Here is a 17,865-nt window from a genome sequence, read left to right as displayed (position 1 = left end):
CCGGAGGGCCTCGCGGTGCCCGCGCTGCGCCTAACCCGTGTAGCAGCCCCGCCGGGCACGCGTGTGCATGCCTGTGCATGTGTGTGCATGCGTGTGTGTGTGCGCGCATGCGTGCGTACACGCGTGTGTGCAGCTGCAGCACTCACAGCTCCATTCCCCCCCCCCCCCCCCCCGTGCTTGCATGGGCCCATTACAGCGTTCATGGCCCAATAGAGCGTGCACAGCCCCGATGCGGTGTGAACAGCCCTGATACAGCGTGAACAGCCCCGATACAACATGCACAGTCCTGATACAGCGTGAACAGCCCCAGTACAGCATGCACAGCCCCAGTACAGCATGCACAGCCCTGATATGGTGTGCACAGCCCCAGTACAGCGCGCACAGCCCCGATGCAGCGAGCACGGCCCCAATTGCAGCGTGGCCACCACCGAGTGCCCAGGGCAGCCGAGGGCTGGCAGCAGGACCGAGGGGGACAAGCTGGGTGCCAGGGGACAGAGGCGATGGCTGGGCTGGGGGGACAGGGGTGCCTGCGCCCGGCACAGAGGTGGCCCCAGTGTCCTCAGCTGAGCCAGGCCGCCAAGGGGGCAGCACGGGGCCGGGGGGGGGGGGGGGGGGGTCCCATGTCTGGGCCCCCGGGATCGGTGCGCAGGGCATTAGCGCAGCTGCAAGGGGAATTTGGGGAAGGGAAGCTGGGTCTCGAGGTGGCACCGGCCCCTGTGCCAGGGGCTGGTGACCCCATGTGGGGACCTTGCTCCCAGTGGCGACGTTGCAGGTGGGTTGGAGGGGGGAGGCGAAGCAGAGAGCTAGTGAGATACGTGTGTGCGCACGTGTGCGTGTGTGTGTGTGTGTGTGTGTGTGTGTGTGTGTGTGTGTGCGCGTGTGCGTGTGTGTGTTTGCACGTGCACGTGCACCCCGTGGCCTTGCCGAGCACCGTGCGCCATCCTGGGGCCCCGAGCTCCAGCCAACCCCGGCCTTAACGATGTGGTTTATTAAGGCGCCGCTGCCGGCCCGGACGGGAGCGGGACTGTGGGGCAGGGGGAGAGGAGCCGCCGTCCCCGATAACCCCCCGCTTGGGACAAACAGCTTTAAATTAAACTGGACTAACGCTGGTGCTGGGCTGCTCATTACCGGGGACGGGGGGGAGCTGGGCACTGCTCGGCTTTGGGAAGGGGAGGAAGAGCCTGGGAGCCTTCGGCCTCACAGGGAGAGAGTGGGTGCCCGGATGGGGGTGGCAGATGGGGCCCAGGCATCCTGCCTCCAGGGAAAGGGGGGGGGGCAATCGGGTACCGGGAGCCGCGGGGAGGGGGGACCGAGGCCCCGCTGGCCAGGAAGGAGCCGGCTGCACCGTTCGCACCTTTATTTCATTGCGCGCTCAGGACCACGGCGGCCGGGGGCATCTCAGGGGGCCGCGGGGGGCCGGCGCGGGGGGCCGGCGCAGGGCTAGACCACGGGGCCGTAGAAGCGCCGGTACGCCTCCTGGAAGCCGATGTGGTCGGCCAGCTCGTCGCAGTCGGGGTTGAGCTCGCAAACCTCGCGCTGGGCCTCCAGCGGGTCCGGCGCGGCACCGTAGGAGCTGCGGGAGGGAGCGGGCGGTGGGCGATGTTGGGGGGGGGGGGGCAGCACCACTGCTGCAGCCCCCCGGCCCTGCCGGCCCTTACCTGCCCACGGCGAAGCTCCGCTTGTGCCGGCGCACGAGCTCGACGCTGGCGCGGCGGGAGATGAAGGCTGCGGGAGGAAGAGCAGAGGCGTGAGGGCAGCCGGATCCGGGTCCAGCCGGCGGGGGGGGACATGGAGCCGGACACCGGGACCCACCTTCGGAGCTGGGCGAGTCGGCGGCGCTGGCGGAGCGGTCCGAGTCTGCGAGTGGAGCGCGGTCAGGGTGCGGGAAAGCCGGCCGTGCCGCTGCGCCTTCCTCCCCGCTCCTCATCCTCCTCGCCGGGTCCCCTTGCAGTCCTACACGCCCCCGGACCCCCCTCCCCACATGGGCCAGGGGACCCAGGCGGCCCGATTCCCGTCCCCCAAACCAGCAAGATCCCCCCCGGCGCTGCCGCCACGGGGGGCACGGCCGGTTTTGGGGCAGGAGCCCCGGCCCCGCTCGCCCCTTACCTCTGCGGCCGAGGCCGAGGGCGACGAGGGCCAGCAGGGTCAGCAGCCCGAGGGTCCTCATGGTGCCGCCGGTGCCCGGCGCCGCGGCCTGCGCCGCTTTATACCCCGTGGCGGGCGGCCGCAGGCGAGGAGGGGCCCCGCCACGGCTATTTCTGGTTCATCCGTTCGGGGCCGGGAGCCGCCAGCCCAGGCGGCAATTGTGGTTTGGGGCGAACTCGGTTCCCCCCCCGCCGACGGCCGGAGCCCGCGGGGAGGGAGAGGGGGCCCCGCGCCAGCAGGGACGTCCTGGGACGAGCGATGGGGCTCCAGCCGGGCCCTACTGGTGGGACTGGGGCAGGAGCAGGGGGACACCCCAGGTTAAGAGCTCAGGTCACCCCTGGCCCACGGTGTCCACAGGCCCTGGGGGGGCTGTGACCCACTCGGGTCCCATCACCCTCGCTCACCCCAGGCCAGGGGAGCGACCCCTCGCAGCCGCCCCGTGCCACGTCCGAGGGGAGCGGGGGCACGGCAGGGCCGGGGGTGCCGCAGGCCGGGAGCGAGACCGGACCCCCCGGCACAGGGCAGCCGCGCTTAGCTCACATTCAGGTCCAGGCGGGCTCCAAGCTCAGGGCCAGGTTCAAAGGTAAAACGGGGCGCCGGGAGCTCCCGGGAGCAACGTTCCTGACCACTTCCCAGACTTCCCAAGCCCACAAATCCAGGCCTGTCCTGAAAAGCGGAACGGGAAGGTTTGGGGCGGAGGAGGAGAGAACTGCTGAGACCAGAGTCTCTGTCAAACAAACCCATAAACTACAGAGTGTGCGGGCCAAGCACACACAGCCGAAGCCAAGAGCAGGGGAACAACAGCTCCAATTTATTTAGATTATAATGCAGCAAGGGAAGGCTTGTTTACGACAAAAGGAAAATATGCCTAAGTCAGTCAATCACATGCTTTGGCTGCCTCTAATTGGAAACAGAGGCTTGTGCTCAGGGGAAATTGCCATCTTTGTTCTCAGAATCCGTATTTCCCCACGGGGCCGGGCAGCCTCTCCTCCGGACGGCTTTCGCCCACAGCCAAAGCGCTGAGCGGGCCAGGAGGGAGACGGCTGCCGGGACAGGTAGGGAACCGCTGCCCTTGGCAGAGCCGGCAGCCGTTGGAAAGAGGCTCCCGGTTAATCCTTGCCAGACACAGCGAGATCCCACGAAGGGAAGGGGCTCACTGACCCCCTGCACCAAGCCCGGCCATTTAACCCCTGCTCAGCTACGCGCACACACAAACGACACGCTGCGGTCCCTGGAGAGGCAGCCTCGGCGCGTCTTCTGTGCGTGTGCAGAGAGCTGTTGTAAAGGAATAGCTGGGAAAAAAGAACACAGGAGGCACTTGGTGTGACAGGGCGGCTGCTAACGTGTCTTTTCCAAAGGGCAACGGGTGGACAATTGTTTAAAGAAACAGATACTGAAAGTGAACACTGCGAAAATAGGGCAAGAGAGTCCAAAGTGGCTATTTACAGTTCGGCTGTATGAAATGCCACGGTAACATTTAACCGACAGCGCGCTTTGCGTGCCGCAGAGCTCTGCTGACAGCCCCCCGGCTCCTCCGCCCCGCACAGAGCACAGGCAGCATCTGCGCTCTGCTTGTTGCATAAGGCACCAAGGTTTCTGCAGAGTGCACTGAAATGCCTCGAGGGTCTCAGATTCAGCTTTAGGAAGCCAGAATCACGCTCGTCACAGTGCTAAAGCGGCATGTTAGCGTACAGACGTGCTTCAGCCACCGCAGCTGTAGGATTCTCCTCACTGTTGAGCTGAGCGGGGAATAGGAAATCGTCGTCTGTTTCTAAAGATCCTGATGCATTTTCTCATTTCTTCACAATCTTTGATCAAATCATGCAAGTTCAGTAGTGGCTCGGTCCTCCTGCAAGAGCTCCTTTCAGCCTGCCAGAGGAACACGAGTGCGCAGGGCTGTTTGCACAGTTTATACAGGCCAGGAGCGGAACCCACTTCCCAAAGCATTTCTGGGGCTCCGGAGATGAAGACAGAATCCATGTGTGAAACATTTACAGAGTCTTTGCTTCCTCACTGGGGCTCCTTGAACGTCAGGACGAGCTCTCGCTGCTCTTTACTAATCGCCTGGAAGGAAAACAAATACCAAACTCAGCAAAGTGCTCTTCTCTGCAGAGGCCAGCGCTTAGGACACAAAGCAGCACTGACATAAAACAGCCTCGTGTATACCGCTGTCCCCAGTGCGCACAGAACACAACTCATTAATCTTTCCACTGCTGCAGTGAATAAACAGCACGAATTTCCCAATCACCTTAAAGATGGCACAGGCCTTCGCTAGACAAACCACACAGGACTTTTTCCTTCAGACGGATGCTGCTTCAGCGCAAAGATGAGACGGTTTTACCTGCCAGGCTTGTTTGCGGTCTTGTATGAGCCGCTGCAGCTCTGCGATTCTGTCCCTCCCAGCGAGCACGGCCTCCGCCAGCTTCCTGTTCTCCTCCTCCTTCTCCTTCAGGACCTTGCGGAGGTAAGCCCGGTGCTTCAGCAGGTACGGCACCATGGCGCTGCGAACGTCCTCCTCGGGGATCCCGCTGGGACGCCTGGGAACGACCGGGGAAAGTAGTGACCGGGGAGCAACAATCTCGCGCAGCAATTACGCTTGCACGCTCTAATTGGGACCGGAGCTGTTGCCACAATGCATCAGCTCGCTGACTCCAGGCCCAGGCTGCCTTCAGGACGGAGGGAAGGCAGCTCACACGACTTCTGGCAGCCACCAGGTCCCTGAGCGACACGTTGCACCAGAAAGCGCTGCTGAGCGCTCTCCTATTAGAGCGGTGGCCAAAAGGCACACTCTGGCATTTGAATTAATTCAGAACCACTTTGAGTTTCCCTCCCCTCTGGTCCCAGTGGCCCTTCACAAAAAGGACGTGTAACTACGTGACTTAAAGCAGCACAGATAAGTCTCATTTTCAGATGTTTTGGAAACTGTGACGTTAAGATATAAGAGGTTTTAGATGTTCCTGCTGGGCGAAGCTTGCAGCACAGGGCCCAAACACCACATGGGAATTCCCTCGGGCCCTTGAAGGAACCGGTCTCCACGCACAACCCCCCCAGCCTGCTTCCCACAGGACACCCAGGACGCCCCTCACCACGCGGGCTCTTCCTGCTCCTTTGCCTCCTCCACGATCTTATCCAGCGAGTTAAAGAGCGCCTCCAGGTTCCCTTCCTCCTTCACCTCCTGAATCTCCTCCTGCAAGCAAAGGGCAACGCGGGGGTTCGGACGCAGCCGAGCGGCACCGACGCGGGCACCGCTGCACCAGCCCTCCCCCTGCCCCGACGAAGGCCGCGGCTCCTCCTGGGGAGACGTGGCGGTCCGGGAGCACCACAGGGGCACGGCCTTCGCGCTTTTGTTTATTTTTTCCAGTTGAGAAAGAGCATTTTGCCTCTCTTTCTCAGTACATTTCTCCATAACCGTTTCCTGCCGTCGGTATTAGCTCAGGCGGCCGCTCTGCCCCATGGCGCCCCTTCGCGCAGGCCGCGGCCCCCTCCCAGGCTGCGCAGCCCCGCTCACCTTGATGGAGGCCTGCAGCTGGGACACGAACTGGTCGTAAATGCTCCTGGTCAGCTCGGGCTGCAGCCGGTAGAAGTCGCGGTAGCAGTTCGCAAACCTCTGGTAGCTGCAAAACCCCCAAATTGGTCGTTTTTGGGGGTGTGGGGGGGCGCCAAGCAGGGCAGGACTGCGGCCAAGCCCCAAGTCTCGCGAGAGCTCCGCACTTCTCGCGAGACGCCCAGCCGTTTCCCCCCCATCCACCCTCTCGCGAGACTTCGCCCCCGCCTCACCTCCCCGCCGCCACCAGCTTCTCCAGGAAGGTGTCCACCACGGCGGCGAAGAGCTGGCCGCGGCCCGGCGCCGCCGGAGCGGGGGCCCCGCCGCCATCCTCCTCATTCGCCACCGCCTCCTTCTCCTTAGCGCCGCCGTTTGCCGCCGCCATCTTCAACCGCCAAACGGCCCGGCCGCCGCCTATTGGCCGGAGCCGCCGCGAGGCGCCGCTCCCATTGGCTGCCGCTCGGGCCACACCCACGTCGGTGGCGGCGGCGCAGTGCGCATGCGGCTCCGCGCGCGCGCGCGCCCCCGCCCCGGGCTCCACCCTGCGCGCGCCCCCGCGCCCCCCCCCCCCCACGTGCTCGCCCCCGGCGCCCCGGGACCCGCAATGAGAGGCGCGACGAGGCGGTGCAGATAAATAACAAAAAAAACCTTTAATGACGCCGCTCGGGGACTCGTTACACCAGCGCAAGCTCGGCAGCAGGACCCCCCCGGTCCCCCCCCCCCCCCCCCCACGGGCCAGGCCCCGGGGGGCTCCAGCCCCTCTGCCGCGGCACAAAGCCCGGAGCGGCGCGGGGGGGCCGGGGGCATGCAGGGCGCGAGCAGGGGGGGCACGGCACCGGTGGGATGCTGCATGCCGCCGTGCAGAACACAGTGTGCCCCGGGGGCAGGGGGGCGTCCCCCCAACAGCAGCCCCCCGGGGCTGGAGCAGCACAGCAGGGATCAGTAAAACCACCGGGGGGGGGGGGGGCGGCTTCGCCTGCCCCGGTACAGCAGGAAACGGCGCTCTAACCGCTAATGGAGACCGATCAAACACAACATGCTCCTCTTGGGAGCCTCAGTGCAAACCTCCGCCCTGTCCGAGCTTAACAACCAACTCCTGTTCCTCACCTTGATCGCCTCAAAAAGCATCGATCGAGGCGAAGACAACGGGGCAGACGCGTAATCCAAGTACAGCACAGAAAGAAGGAAAAGAGACGGATCACTCACAGTTTTGCCTTGCAAAGCTACTCCACTGCTCGTACGAGTTAACCAGAACTAACAGCGCTATAAGGGAGGACTCGCGCTTTTCCAGACTGCCTAACCTACGGTTTCAGGTGCTGTGCGTGCTTTAGCTGTTTTTTCTGGCTTGTCCAGCTCTGTGCGTAATCGCTTGCACTGTTTTTCCAGTCAGCCTCTGCTGGGTAGGTCTCTCCTAGTGCTGCTTGAAAGGTAAAGCTTTAAAATAAGAAAGCATGGTTGCGAAATCACACAAACTGGCAGACTCGCCTGGCAAGTGCGCTGAAACTTTTAAATTCAGGTGTTGAGTGCAAGGTCTGTAAAGTTTTAGTAGTTACCAGAACTTCTCTGATTAAGAGAAGAACATTAAGCTTGAGACTGTCTCCCTGAAGTTGTGGTGTCTGCCGCTTCCCCTGACACACTGAGAACCATCCTGTTGGTAACCATCAAATGCTGATTATTATTCTTATTTTTTTTAATAGCAGTATTGCTACTGCCTCTGCACAAGACCAGGGCTACTACACACTCGGGATGCTTCCTAGCCATTCTGTGATGCTGCTATTCCACTTCATAATCTTTACAGCAGAATCAGCTATTATAGAATGGGCCGATTTTAACAGAAGAGCCTTTTAAACGACAACAAAAATCCAACAACAAAAGCAGTGTTCTGCAGGCTGCTCAACAGCTCTGTCAGTGGCTCTGGCATACATCACCTTACTTAATGCTGCAGAAAACAAAAGCGGGATTAAAAGAAGCCTTTGAAGACTCCTCCGCAACCCTATTTAAGAGGTGGTGCTGTGCTTTAAGAGCAAGTTCCGCCCTTGAACATTAACGTCGCTCTCTGACTTCAGCAGCAACTGTCTATACTTACTCCACCCGCGACAGACACTGCGGCACGTCCAGTCTCTGCACCGGGGCTCAAAGGCAAGAGCCGTACCGAGTCCAAGGTGAAAAGGCAGCTGAGAGACTGGCAGCAGCCACAGTTTAGCAGGATCAACCCTACAACCACAAATCCCTCGTGTTGGCAGCGAGATGAACAGAGGCGGTAACTTATCTGTCTCAGCTACGCAGGCCGCTTATTTGGAAGCGTCTCTCTCACCCGTCAGACACACAACTAACCGGGGTGAGCACCGCGTGCGGGCTGGCAGCGCGAGACGCTAGTCTCAAATATTGAGACGAGCAGAGCGAGTCAAGCAATCCCTTTGCTCCTCCTCCCCAGAGAGCAGTCTCTTGCTTCATAACTTGACTGCGAGTTTTCATTTGGTAAGAAACACAACATCGCTTAAGATTTTGATCCAGCGAGAGCGTGCAAAGAGTTGTCCTTGCCCTTCCCAAACAGGATAAGCAGGATTTAAACTTGCACTGTATTAGCGAACCATTACTTCTTATTCAATATGAACATGCCAATCAGGTTTGAACTGGATCAAAAGCCAGTAGAAGCTTTTTTTCTTCCCCACCTCACGTCCAGTTGTGGCTCAAATCATGTTCAGTTCCCAGCAGCACAGCAATCTGACGCTTCCCCCACGCTCTGGACTTGTTTGTGCTTAAACCGACTGAAGGGGGGAAGCAGCAGCAGCCTCTGTCTCCCCTGAACATGCAGTATTGACACTCACATTGAACAAGGCCACAGAACCATTCAGTCCCCCAGAAATCAGAATAAGCTTCCCTGAAATAAAAAATTAAATAACAACAGATTAAAAACATAGGTTAGGTGTCAAAATTGCCATCAACTAATTACAGACAGCCAACACGATTCTTAACTTGCCTAACAGCTGGTTTGCTGTTTGAAGGATGAGAGCTAGGAAACATTTTCCAAGAATATACAAAAAAAGGTATGTACAGAGCTATTCCAAAGGCAGTAAATAAGGTCTTAAGTGGTTCCAGGTTACTGTCTTCTCACATCTTCTAGAAATAAAAGTGGATGATTGGGAAAATTTACTTGTCTATACTATTTTTCCGCCTTCGCACAGTACAATTGCAATCAGCACGCAACCCACCAGAGGGCTCTGCTGCAGTCTGTTACATGGCCCTTCTTAGAAGTTTGGCAAACATTAAAATAATTTAAAGAATAAACTGGCTTTTTGCTCCAACTGCTAAGTCTTTAATTTAAAAAAAAAGAGAATTAAGAACTTGCCAGGATTCATTCACACACCTGGCTGCCCTGGAAGGAACTGTCACAGGCAAAGAGCATTGCCAAAGGTCACATTTTTGATGATTTTAACCAGAAACAGCAGCAGAGCATTGTATTGCAATCAGATCTAAGAGGTGAATTGCTGTTGCTCTTGCTTCTGCCTTGTACTGTGAAACCTGCTCCCTGTTAGCTGGAGACAGAGGAGCCTCCAGCCGCCTCTCCTCCTGAGCTTTCAACCGTGACGGTCCAAATCCAGAAGGTTCAAAAGAAGGTTTCTCTCCCACCAGCTGTCTCTACCAGTGTCTCGAATCCACCAGCTCTGGACGGAGGCTCAGCTTCTTCAGCGTTTCGTATCCCACCACGATGACGATGGTGGAGGGAGTGGCTGAGATGATGCGGGCAGAGAGGCCTTTCGTCAGGCCCCAGGGACCTTCCTCTGCTATGAGCTGTTTGAAGGTGAGGATGATGGAGCTCTTGCCTTCCACCTGCAAAGCCAGAACAGAGACATTCAGAGAACTGCTAGACTTCACACAGAGCTGCTCTGGGGTGCTGCTCTGGCACAAGCTGCTACGGAGACTACAGGTCAGTCAGTCCAATAGCCTTAACCCAGTGCCTGTGGAGAGAAAATTTAAAAAAAGTCCTAAAGAGGCAGCCGTAAGTGGGGTCTACTACTAGACCTGTCTCCTCCTTCCCTTCCACTGTCCCCACCTAGAAGCTGGTGGGCCAACACAACAGCTCGAGTATCAGTAAAACTGATATTGTTGGGAGCACCTCTCCTTTTCTGAAGGATGGCACATCTGATGGGAAACCTCATTTGAGCCGCCACGTAGGTGAAGCTGGCCTTGCTACCTGAGCTGCCTCCTATTAACGTCCAGTGCAAATTAAGCCGCGCGATACCTAGGACAAAACGACCTCGGAACAGAGAGAAGGGGAGCAGTTTACCTGCAGCCACAGATCCAGGGGCTGAGACCGGAGGCGGCAGGCCGAGCTCTTACCTGCACCCGAGCCCTGATGACGTCCATGGGGTTGGTGAGCGTGGAAGCTGTGGCAGCCGCAAGCGGCCCGGATATAGCTTGCAGGAGGAGGTGGGGACAGTCTTTAGGAGTCAGGCTAGAGAGCTGTTCTGGGAATGGGAGGGAGAGTAAAGTTATAGACAGGCGGCTGCTTACCAGGTCCCTAACTCCACCTGCTAATTCAGCCTGATCTGCAAAGGGCAGAATCCCTGAGTTCTGGCCTGTTGCATCCTCCCACAGCACATCTGCGCGGTGTTCTCTGAAAGTTAGCAAAATATCGGGAGCAAGTCCCCAAATGCCCCCACCAGCACAGTGCTCCATTCTCGGAGCCTTCGATCAGCTCAAATGCAAGAGCTCTCAGACCTGCTGGGCGAACAGAGCTGCAAGAGCTTGTATCTCCCCAAAACAGACCATGGAAACATCCACTCCTCCTTTGAAGGGCAGGGGGAAGCTTTTAGACAAGACTTTCTCAGGTTGCTTGCACAGATCCAGAAAGCCATCACCACTCCCTAGCAGGCTGTCCAGGTGACATGCACGTGATATCCTGCTGTGGGACTCCGATGGAGGACAGCGCTTCGTATTGCTCCTGTCAGGGATTTCTTCATTCTGCTTTTGTTCTCTGGCAAACAGGATTTTAACCTGAATCACTGCCAGCAGCGTACTCTGAGCCTCAAGGCACGTTTGATGACCCCTGCGTTGGCAGCCAAGACCAGCACGCTGTCAAGGCACAGCAAAAGGAAGAGCCAGTCTACGAGTGGCTGGAGAAGGGATGCGTTGACCACTCAGGCCTACACTTAGCATCATCTTGATTTCCATTGTGGAAGCATAAGAAAGGGAGCAAACATCTAGCAAAAGCAAGCTGTATTCTCTCCATAACAACAATCAACTACTTGTTCTTACATGCTTGCTATTGAGTCTTCTTGCAGTGAAAGTTAGTCTAATATTGTGCTTTTGGTATTTAAAAAAAAACAAAAACAAAAAACCCACCTCCATATGAGGAAGAGGATTGAAAATATGAATGGAGCTCAGATGGTCAGTGAAGGGAGCAGCTCCAGCAAAGCTAAACCAGGTGAACATCCCAAGCTATTGTTGCCATTTAAATGCAGTGCTGACTGTCACCAGTTTTTCCTGTTGCTACCAGAGCATGCCCACACTGAAAAGCAAGCTGGGCACCCAAGACACCTGTATTCTTAAAAACAAGTGACTTCCCGGATTTACCTTGAGCTTAGTACAGTGAAATCTAAGCCTGTGATTATCTCCAGTTTTAGCTACATGGTTATTAAGCAAATATTGGTCTAAAAACCACACACACAGCTGCATGACAAATCAAATGGATTATCAGCAGGGGGGAGCGTTAGCTGGCCAGTGTCGTTAGTGTTTGGGAACAGCCCGAGCGTTACCAGAGCTAAGCCAGGGAGAGGGAACATACTGTAAAGTACAGTTTCGTATCACAAGGCTTGGTGCCAGTTTTAAAGCTAAGGAAACTGGAGTGTGAGCTTACTTAGACACAGCCACAGATGACTTGGCGCTCGTCTCTGCCTATTGCTTTGTTCTGTTATGGGATTTCAGGCTCTAGAAGTCTTTTTGCTACGTACAAGAACCCCGAGTCCACGTGAACAGAAATACAAATTAGACTTATTCAGTGGATTCAAAACTCTGCCCAGTACCAGACAACAGCCTTGCTCACTTCCGTGCGGAAAGTGAGCGTTATTCAGGATTAGCGGAAGGGAAAGCGAAAGCAGATGCATCAGGTCCCTTTTGCCCAAAGCCACCTAGTTTCAAACCCCCTAGTGCTCAGACTCCGGTTCTTTAACACTGTATTCAGAACTACGCTGCTCTATTAGACTTCCACCCAACCTCTGCAGAATTTGTTTAAACTAGATACTTCTGTTTGTTCAAGACAGGTTCTGCTCCAACCCCAAATCAAAGCAGGAAAGCAAATCACGCTGGGTCCAGTTTCAGAGTTGATCTCTGGGGCTTCTAGGTCTCCTGAGACAAGATCCACCCAGAGCCTCCTTTCACCTACCGGCATAGAAGTGGTAGAAGGGCCACCAAACCGCGCTGTTGGGAATATAGGTGAGCAGCGAGGCCACGTAGCCCCTGTAGAAGCCTCTAAAGCCATCGGCCTTGAAGATCTGTACAATGATGTCCTTGGTTTGGCCAAAGACCAGCATCCGCTTGCCATCTTGGTTCCGCACCTTGAACCTGCCCATGCTTTCCCCCTTCCTCTGCATCATGAGGTGCTGGGAGACCACGTCGATGGGCACCGTGATGCTCTGGGCCACCAGGGAGGCTGAGCCGCCCGCCACCAGGGACTTCACAGCGTTGTTGTTGTTGTAGCGTGACACGTACTTTCGGGTGAGCTCGTATGTCGTCACGTAGCACTGGCCAGAGATCAGGGTGAAAGTGTTGACCAAAAAGCCACGGTATAGCCCAGCTGTCCCTTCTGTCCGCAGGATTTTCACAAAGGCATCAAAGGTCCCGTTGTAGAGGCTCTTGCCCTTCTGAACCTGCAACCGCGTCCGGATGAGCGTGAAAGGGTAAACGCTCACCCGGATCATCATAGTCATGCAAATCCCAAACACGTAGAACTTCCTCTTGTCCAGGTGCTCCCACTCGATGATGGGGATGTTGCGTTTGTCCTCCATGACTCCCTGGAGTTGGGAAGGAGAGGTGGTACGCCCCAGATCTACCTCAACAGTGCAGAGTGGACCCAGGCCCAGCCCACGGATCTCAAGTGCCCAGATTGGAAGTGTTGTCACCTGGAAAGAGAGAGAGAGAGACACTTTCAGAAGATGATTAAGCACCTAAGTTAGCTGAAACAGCCTACATCATCTAACTCCACTTAGCTTGCCTGAAGTGGATAGGGAGCACCTGCATAAAACATTCTGCTGGCAGAGCGATGGGACTGTCACGTCCAGCAGAAGGGCCATAACACACAGCTGATGGCAGCAGTTTCTGAAGTCACCACGGCTATTTTTTAAACCCTGACAGCAGTCCGTACACACAACAGTTCTCACCATGCTTCAGACTACTCTGCTGCAAAGCAAAGCTTGCCAGACTTCGTAAAGCACTTTCAGATCTGCGGAGGAAGAGCACTGCTCCAGCAGCGAGTACTACCTTTCAACGAACACGTGGGAATACGGACTGTGAACCAAAGCAGCTTCTCTCCAGTCATCCCGGGGTCGTGGTGCTCCTAGGTGTCAGAATGCCACCTTTCAGGTCCAGGTTCTGTACAAAGAAAGCAGAGACACGCTGTGAAGTCGCCATACATGTTCTCAGGTTCCCCACACAAATCAGATGCGCTTTTCAGGGCATTGCACTTTCTCCCTTCCTGAAGCTGAAGGGCAATGCAAGCCTTGAGGAGGGGGGAAGAGGGGTAGTGAAAGCAGGGGCAAGAAGCAAGAGCAAAGAGTTATGCAGAGTCTCCATGCTGATGGCTGAGATCCTGAAAAGAAAGGGTTAAAAAATCGCAACTCGGTTGAGCAGAGTCTAACTGCACTTTTCAGCTAAGGCAAACAAAGTTCATCCTCACTTCCATTACTGGATAATCCCCTCTGGTATGATAACACTTGCAAACCTGCCATCCTTCCAGTTTTGGCAGCGTTCAGAGGATCAGGAGCTGAGGGACGAGGGCGAGGTGAGGAGCCAAAGGGAATTCTTGCCACAGGTCAAGCCAGGAGGTGCTCCTGGTGCAGCCTCCTCACCTGACACGTCACCGCTGCGTCTCCACCCCACGGCACCCGAGTCCCAGCAGTCGCTGCCAACTGCTTCCCCAGAACAGGGCTCGGGGACTCCATCCATCTCCCTTTGGGTATTGTCCGCTCTAAATTGCTGTGTGTCTAACCAGGCTTGGAACAAGCCTAGCTCCTTGCAGGGCCAGGATATATAAACAAAAGGAGAAGAGTGTCTCCAAAGATCAACCCTGCATAAAAAGTGAGTATTTCACTGACCACTAAGACTCTCTTTCTGTGTCAAAAAAAGCTTACAGGTCTGGAATAACAGACTGCTAAATTATTACAGCAGGCCTGAATGCAGTCGCATCGAGGCTTCTGTAGCAGGCTCTGGTAAAGGGTTCTTTGAAGTCTTATGTACAGGCACAGGCTGAAAATGCATAAAGTTATTGAGGACAGAGTAATACTAAGTAACTCCACTTGTAAATGCAGAAATTAGGACAAGTGTGACAGAGATCCAGAAATGGATGCGGCTCTTTAAATCTGTATTTTCGCTCAGCCTGGATTATTCAACATGAGATGCAGTCAACACCCTACACCAACTTTGGTGCCATTTTGCACTGTCAGAGTAACGTGGAAAGGCCTTATCGTAAATATGCCTCCAACCTGCAGGCTCCACGAGAGAGTTTAAACAGTGAAGACTCAATTGGTTAGAGATGCACTAAGAAAACCACTGGCAATTATTTACCTCTGGCACAGAGATGATTTTAAGATTATGAAATTATGGTGTGTGTGTGTGTGTGGGGGGGTATTAACAAAGCATTTCCATGCCCATCTGCCAACAAAATATTTACTTAACCTCAGCAAACAGCGTTACAGGTTGCCACAGCTCCTGTTGATGGACAGTGAAGTTAAAAATACTCAAAGGGCACCTGGGTCCACTGGAGCAGGGGCAGGGGGACACCCTATTTTACCTAGTACAAAGAAAACTGCAATTCATTGTTAGAGTCAATTGACTTGACAGATAATGCATAACAAAGCTAATGGCTTGTCTAAACAAAAGTTGTATTGCTTTAATTATAATTAAAGCATTACCGCTTCACGAATGCAGGCATAATTAGACAGTATAAAGCTTCCTATACAGGAATTATCTGCCCACAGCACCTATAAAAACATTATTCCATTCATGCTACGAGTCCCACTAGCTTAATATTTTATAGAACATAAATGTAAGCCAGGCCAGGGCAATTTCCTCATGAAACCTGAGGGTTTACTCTATATTCCAAATTCCTCTGCCACCCAAAAACTGAACCGTAAACATCCAGAGCTCTGCACCTAGAAGGTAAGGTGTCCCTGCTAAGAAAAATCCTCGTGGCTTTAAAGTAGGAAAAAAAGAACATATATGTCAAGGATACTTCTTTATTAGTAATTTTAGGTACTATAGTGCTTTGTTTTCAAAAATTTAAGCCATAACCTCCTTGGGGGAATAAGTGTATTCCTTGGACTTTTATTAATAACTACCTTAATTCAGGAGCTAAATTAGACAGATGATGTCACTTTAATCCCAGGGCTCGCAAGCAATTGAAGCAGTAAATTCATCCTGAAGGGAGGAGAAGAGGGAAGGAGTACCTCGCCTCACTAGGGATGCTTTAATTTGATCACCACAGGCAAAAATCCTTGCTCTGCTGAAGACAAGAGTTATGCTCAAAGCATTTATTCCTGCAGAAATTAAATCTAGGGCCTTGCTCCGACCAGTGATCCTGTGGCAACCAGTTTCAGCAGGTCTGTGCTGGTCTTTCCAGTAACTTTGGGGAGGTTGATAGAAAAGTAATTGCTAAGTCACAAAAGAACAGACCTGCCCTCTGAAACATAATACAAGTACACCAGCTTCCTTCCCAGGCCACGGCGTTATTCTGTACTCCAACGCTTCAACTGCTTCAGCCTTAAACAGTAAATTTAAATAAATCTGTATGAATGGTGACTTTTCACCAGGAATAGAAAAGCATTTTTTGAGTTTCTGCCTAGAATTTAAAGCAGAGGATTAGCAAGCAGACTGTACCTGCTGCTGCTCTGTCACCGCTATGAAGCGGCAGCCTCTGGGTCACACTGCAAACGTCTTCTGAACCTGGACTGCGGCTTAGCCCGAAACCCTCACCCCCACGATTTAACCCCCTTTTAATGCAGCCCCATCAATCCAGCCTCTGAACTCTTTTCGCTACATCTGTATCTAAATATGATTCCTTGGCAAATAAAGACAGGGCCTTTGTGTACCCCCGGCCAAGGATGCCTCCCGCTCAGCATACTAATGCCTCAGCACGAAGGCCTGGGAACCATCCAGAAACGGGCTGTGAAAGCGCCTTTCCAGCTCCGAGGGCTATACGCTGTTGCCTGTGGAGATTCTCTCAAGTGGGAAAGCATGAGATCAAACAAATCCACTACAAGTCTCTTAAAATTTACTTCTTTGTCTATGCAGAACCTGGTCTAACTAGGTATCTCAGTTTTCAGTCTTCACTGTTGCACTCCTCGTATCCGTTTCTATCCCATGGTAGATTTAAGAAAGGCTGCACAAGCGCTAAAGATTTTCAGCTCCCTGATGAAGCACCTCTGTAAATGATGCGACAGACACTTGAAGACCAGCGCTTCCAAATGCATCCGCAGCCCTCTGCCAAATTCCCCCCACCTCCTTTGCAAAGGAGGCACGTACGCAGCCATCGGTACACATCTCACAAAAGCCATCGGTACACAAGTTGGGCCAGCCAAAAACCCGATGCACCCGGGAGCCAGCGAACACGTGCAAATGTTGGCACAGGACCCGCTCAAGGTCACTGAGCCGTTAGCAGCCGAGCGAAAAAGAACCCTCCCGTCCCGCCGTTTCCAGCGCCTGGTCTGGGAGCAAGCAGCCCCCTTCCCCTGCCTCCCAACCTCAAATCCTCTCCCGCTTCTCCAAGCGGCAAAACCTGCCCCTTCTGCTCGGGTCTACGATCGCCCTCGCTCCAGTTTCCCCACCAAAAATGCACCCAAAATGCACCCAGGAACTCCCCCCACTTACCTGTGGCAGCCCCACGCTGACCCTGGCTGCCTCCATCCCCGAAGCCTCTCTGGGGCCAGGGCCCTGCCCACTCCGCCGCCCCCAGTCTCCCCGAACCAGGGCTGTACCCGCTGCCCGCTGCACATCCCCCGTGCGGGCACTGCCCCAAGCGCGACTCCCCCCACAGCCCTTGCACTAAACTGCTGTCCGGCCCCCACAGCCCTCCCCTGCCCCCCAAGCTACCCCCTGCCCCACACCGCCCCAGAGGGAGGCCCAGCTGCACTGCCATTCCGGCAGACCCTGCTCCCCCACCCCATCGTCTTCAGCCCCACAGCTCAGCCTGCAACAACCCTGCCCCACAACCTCCTCCCCAATCCTGCCCCACGGACCGCAGCCCCGCAACTGCCCCCCAGTCCCGCACCACAGCCTCCAGCTCCACAGCTTGGCCCCACCAATCCTGACCCACAACCAGGTCCCCCCCAAACCTGCCCTTAGGCCTGCAGCCCCACAGCTGGGCCTCCCCAGTCCCACTCCCCAAACTCATCCTACAGCTAGGCACCCCCCAATCCTGCCCCATAACGAGATCCTCCTATCCCACCCCACAACCTACTGCTCCACAGCTGGGAGACCCCAGTTCTATCCCACAGCTAGCTCCTTTAATCCCACCCCACAGCTGAACCTCCCTGATCCTGCCCCACAACTAGGCCAGCCCAATCCCGCCCCATAACCTCCTGCCCCACAACTACACACCCCAATCCTGCCCCACAGCCTCCTGCCCCACAGCTAGGCCACCCCAATCCCGCCCCCAAACCTCCTGCCCCACAGCTGCCCCCTCCTCCCGGCCATCCCCCTCCCGCCCCGCCGCCGTTCCCCCGGCCCGGCCCCCCATGCCGCCCCGCCGCCGTCCCCCTCACCTCAGGCGGGCGGGCGGGAGGCCCCCGCCCCGCCGCGCCCCGCCGCCGCCCGGTCCCGCCGCCCCATGGCCCGGGTCCCCTCAGCGCCCCGGCCCGCAGCGCCGGCCGGAAGTGAGCGGCGCGAAGGAGGAACGCGTGAGGGCCTCACGCGCCCGCTCGACCACTCAGCGTCCGGGCGCCGGCGCCATCTCGGAGAAGGGC

General features: G+C 55.8%; 3 protein-coding genes across 4 annotated transcripts; all 3 read right to left on the bottom strand.

Moving 5' to 3' along the window:
* Positions 1 to 1,387: 1,387 nt before the first annotated feature.
* Positions 1,388 to 2,241, bottom strand: BGLAP (bone gamma-carboxyglutamate protein). The gene is made up of 4 exons (XM_026112844.2): positions 2,107 to 2,241; positions 1,813 to 1,857; positions 1,659 to 1,725; positions 1,388 to 1,573 (listed from the first exon to the last, which is right to left on the bottom strand). The coding sequence occupies exons 1-4, from the start codon at positions 2,165 to 2,167 to the stop codon at positions 1,441 to 1,443; spliced, it is 306 nt and encodes a 101-aa protein (XP_025968629.2). The 5' UTR covers positions 2,168 to 2,241; the 3' UTR covers positions 1,388 to 1,440.
* A 694-nt stretch (positions 2,242 to 2,935) lies between these two features.
* PMF1 (polyamine modulated factor 1) lies at positions 2,936 to 6,146 on the bottom strand. Its single transcript, XM_026112841.2, has 5 exons — positions 5,923 to 6,146; positions 5,654 to 5,759; positions 5,232 to 5,332; positions 4,487 to 4,682; positions 2,936 to 4,209 (listed from the first exon to the last, which is right to left on the bottom strand). The coding sequence occupies exons 1-5, from the start codon at positions 6,072 to 6,074 to the stop codon at positions 4,156 to 4,158; spliced, it is 609 nt and encodes a 202-aa protein (XP_025968626.1). The 5' UTR covers positions 6,075 to 6,146; the 3' UTR covers positions 2,936 to 4,155.
* A 168-nt stretch (positions 6,147 to 6,314) lies between these two features.
* SLC25A44 (solute carrier family 25 member 44) lies at positions 6,315 to 17,850 on the bottom strand. Of its 2 annotated transcripts, none has more exons than XM_064499094.1 (5): positions 17,665 to 17,850; positions 13,169 to 13,279; positions 12,075 to 12,810; positions 10,031 to 10,158; positions 6,315 to 9,520 (listed from the first exon to the last, which is right to left on the bottom strand). In XM_064499094.1, the coding sequence occupies exons 3-5, from the start codon at positions 12,694 to 12,696 to the stop codon at positions 9,329 to 9,331; spliced, it is 942 nt and encodes a 313-aa protein (XP_064355164.1). In that variant the 5' UTR covers positions 12,697 to 12,810; positions 13,169 to 13,279; positions 17,665 to 17,850; the 3' UTR covers positions 6,315 to 9,328. The 2 variants fall into 2 exon arrangements, with proteins under 2 accessions (XP_064355164.1, XP_025968661.1); XM_026112876.2 differs by lacking the exon at positions 17,665 to 17,850 and adding an exon at positions 14,582 to 15,809.
* Between the last annotated feature and the right edge of the window lie 15 nt (positions 17,851 to 17,865).

Source organism: Dromaius novaehollandiae, chromosome 29 (genome assembly GCF_036370855.1).
Source record: "Dromaius novaehollandiae isolate bDroNov1 chromosome 29, bDroNov1.hap1, whole genome shotgun sequence".
Taxonomy (NCBI): Eukaryota; Metazoa; Chordata; class Aves; order Casuariiformes; family Dromaiidae; genus Dromaius; species Dromaius novaehollandiae.
The sequence above is the reverse complement of the archived record's forward strand: the minus strand, read 5'-3'. Positions and strand labels throughout refer to the sequence as shown.